At 64.8% G+C, this 1,055-nt stretch overlaps 1 protein-coding gene across 1 annotated transcript in view; it reads right to left on the bottom strand.

The window, feature by feature from the left end:
* The window catches only part of IGF2BP1 (insulin like growth factor 2 mRNA binding protein 1), a 58,164-nt gene that overhangs the window by 8,832 nt on the left and 48,277 nt on the right, over positions 1-1,055 (bottom strand). Inside the window, exon 15 of the mRNA XM_029963481.1 lies at positions 14-151. Within this exon, the coding sequence (XP_029819341.1) occupies positions 14-151 (138 nt within the window). The remainder of the gene's footprint in view (positions 1-13; positions 152-1,055) is intronic.

Here is a 1,055-nt window from a genome sequence, read left to right as displayed (position 1 = left end):
CATCGGCCTCCACCTGGCGCAGCTGGGCCGCCTGCAGGTCCAGCAGCCTCAGGAAGGCGGTGGCCAGGCTGCTGACCTGGTAGGTGACACTGGCCAGGGACTGGGTGCTCAGGGCCATCGTCTCCTCCAGCGCCTTCCGCTTGTCGCTGGCCTGGAGGGGGGAAACCAGCCTGGAGGGGGGAAACCAGCCTGGAGGGGGGGAAACCAGCCTGGAGCCCACCCCACATGGCACTGCCACCCTCCACGCTGCAGTCACACGTTGGCAGAGATGCCTCTTCTGCTTTCCAAATGCATCAAACTTCCTCCGGCTCCACCGGCCGGACACACGGACACGCGGCAGGGGGGTGGATCCCGGCACTGGGGATCCTCTGGGAATCCTCCCTGGGATGTTTTTGGCAGGTGCTGGAGCCGAGTGCCCGGCTCAGCCTCCTGCCACCCCTGGGGACAGCTGGCCATGCCACAGGAGGCCACACGTGGACACCTGGCCGGGCCCCAGCTGTGCCGGGGACGGTCTCTCAGTTCTCTAAACTGTTCCTCACATTTCCCCTTCAGTTCTGCTCCGGCGGCTCCAGCCCCCTGGGAGCAGCCTCGGGGTCTGGCCCGAGCCAGCAAGGCCACAGCCAGGTTTGGCAAAGATCCCTCCAGCAGAGACACCCCTCCCTCCCGCAGCAAAGAGGAGCAGAAGAAGCCTTTTTATCCCTATTTCATCCCAAAAACTCCTGTCCCCCTTCCCTCAGGGAGGGCCGGGCAGGGAGGACGAGGAGGAGGAGGAGGAGGAGGAGGATGGCAGCAGAGCTTCAGCTTCACTCTTTCTCTGCAGGCACCCAGCTCTGCCCTCCAGGAGACACCTCGGACACCCTGGGGACAGCCCGGTGTCCCTGGTCCTCTCCCAGAGGCACCAAACCCCTGGGGAACTCTCCCTTCATCCCAAACCCACCGCGAGAGCAGCTGTGGAGCAAGAGGGGAAACTGAGGCGGGGGAAAACGAGCCTGAGGCAGGAGATGCTCGGGTGGAAGCCTGAACTGGTGAGTGGAGGCTCCCGAGTGGAGGGTCCC

The sequence above is a fragment of the Manacus vitellinus genome, unplaced genomic scaffold (genome assembly GCF_001715985.3).
Source record: "Manacus vitellinus isolate BGI_N305 unplaced genomic scaffold, ASM171598v3 scaffold_102_pilon, whole genome shotgun sequence".
Taxonomy (NCBI): Eukaryota; Metazoa; Chordata; class Aves; order Passeriformes; family Pipridae; genus Manacus; species Manacus vitellinus.
The sequence above is the reverse complement of the archived record's forward strand: the minus strand, read 5'-3'. Positions and strand labels throughout refer to the sequence as shown.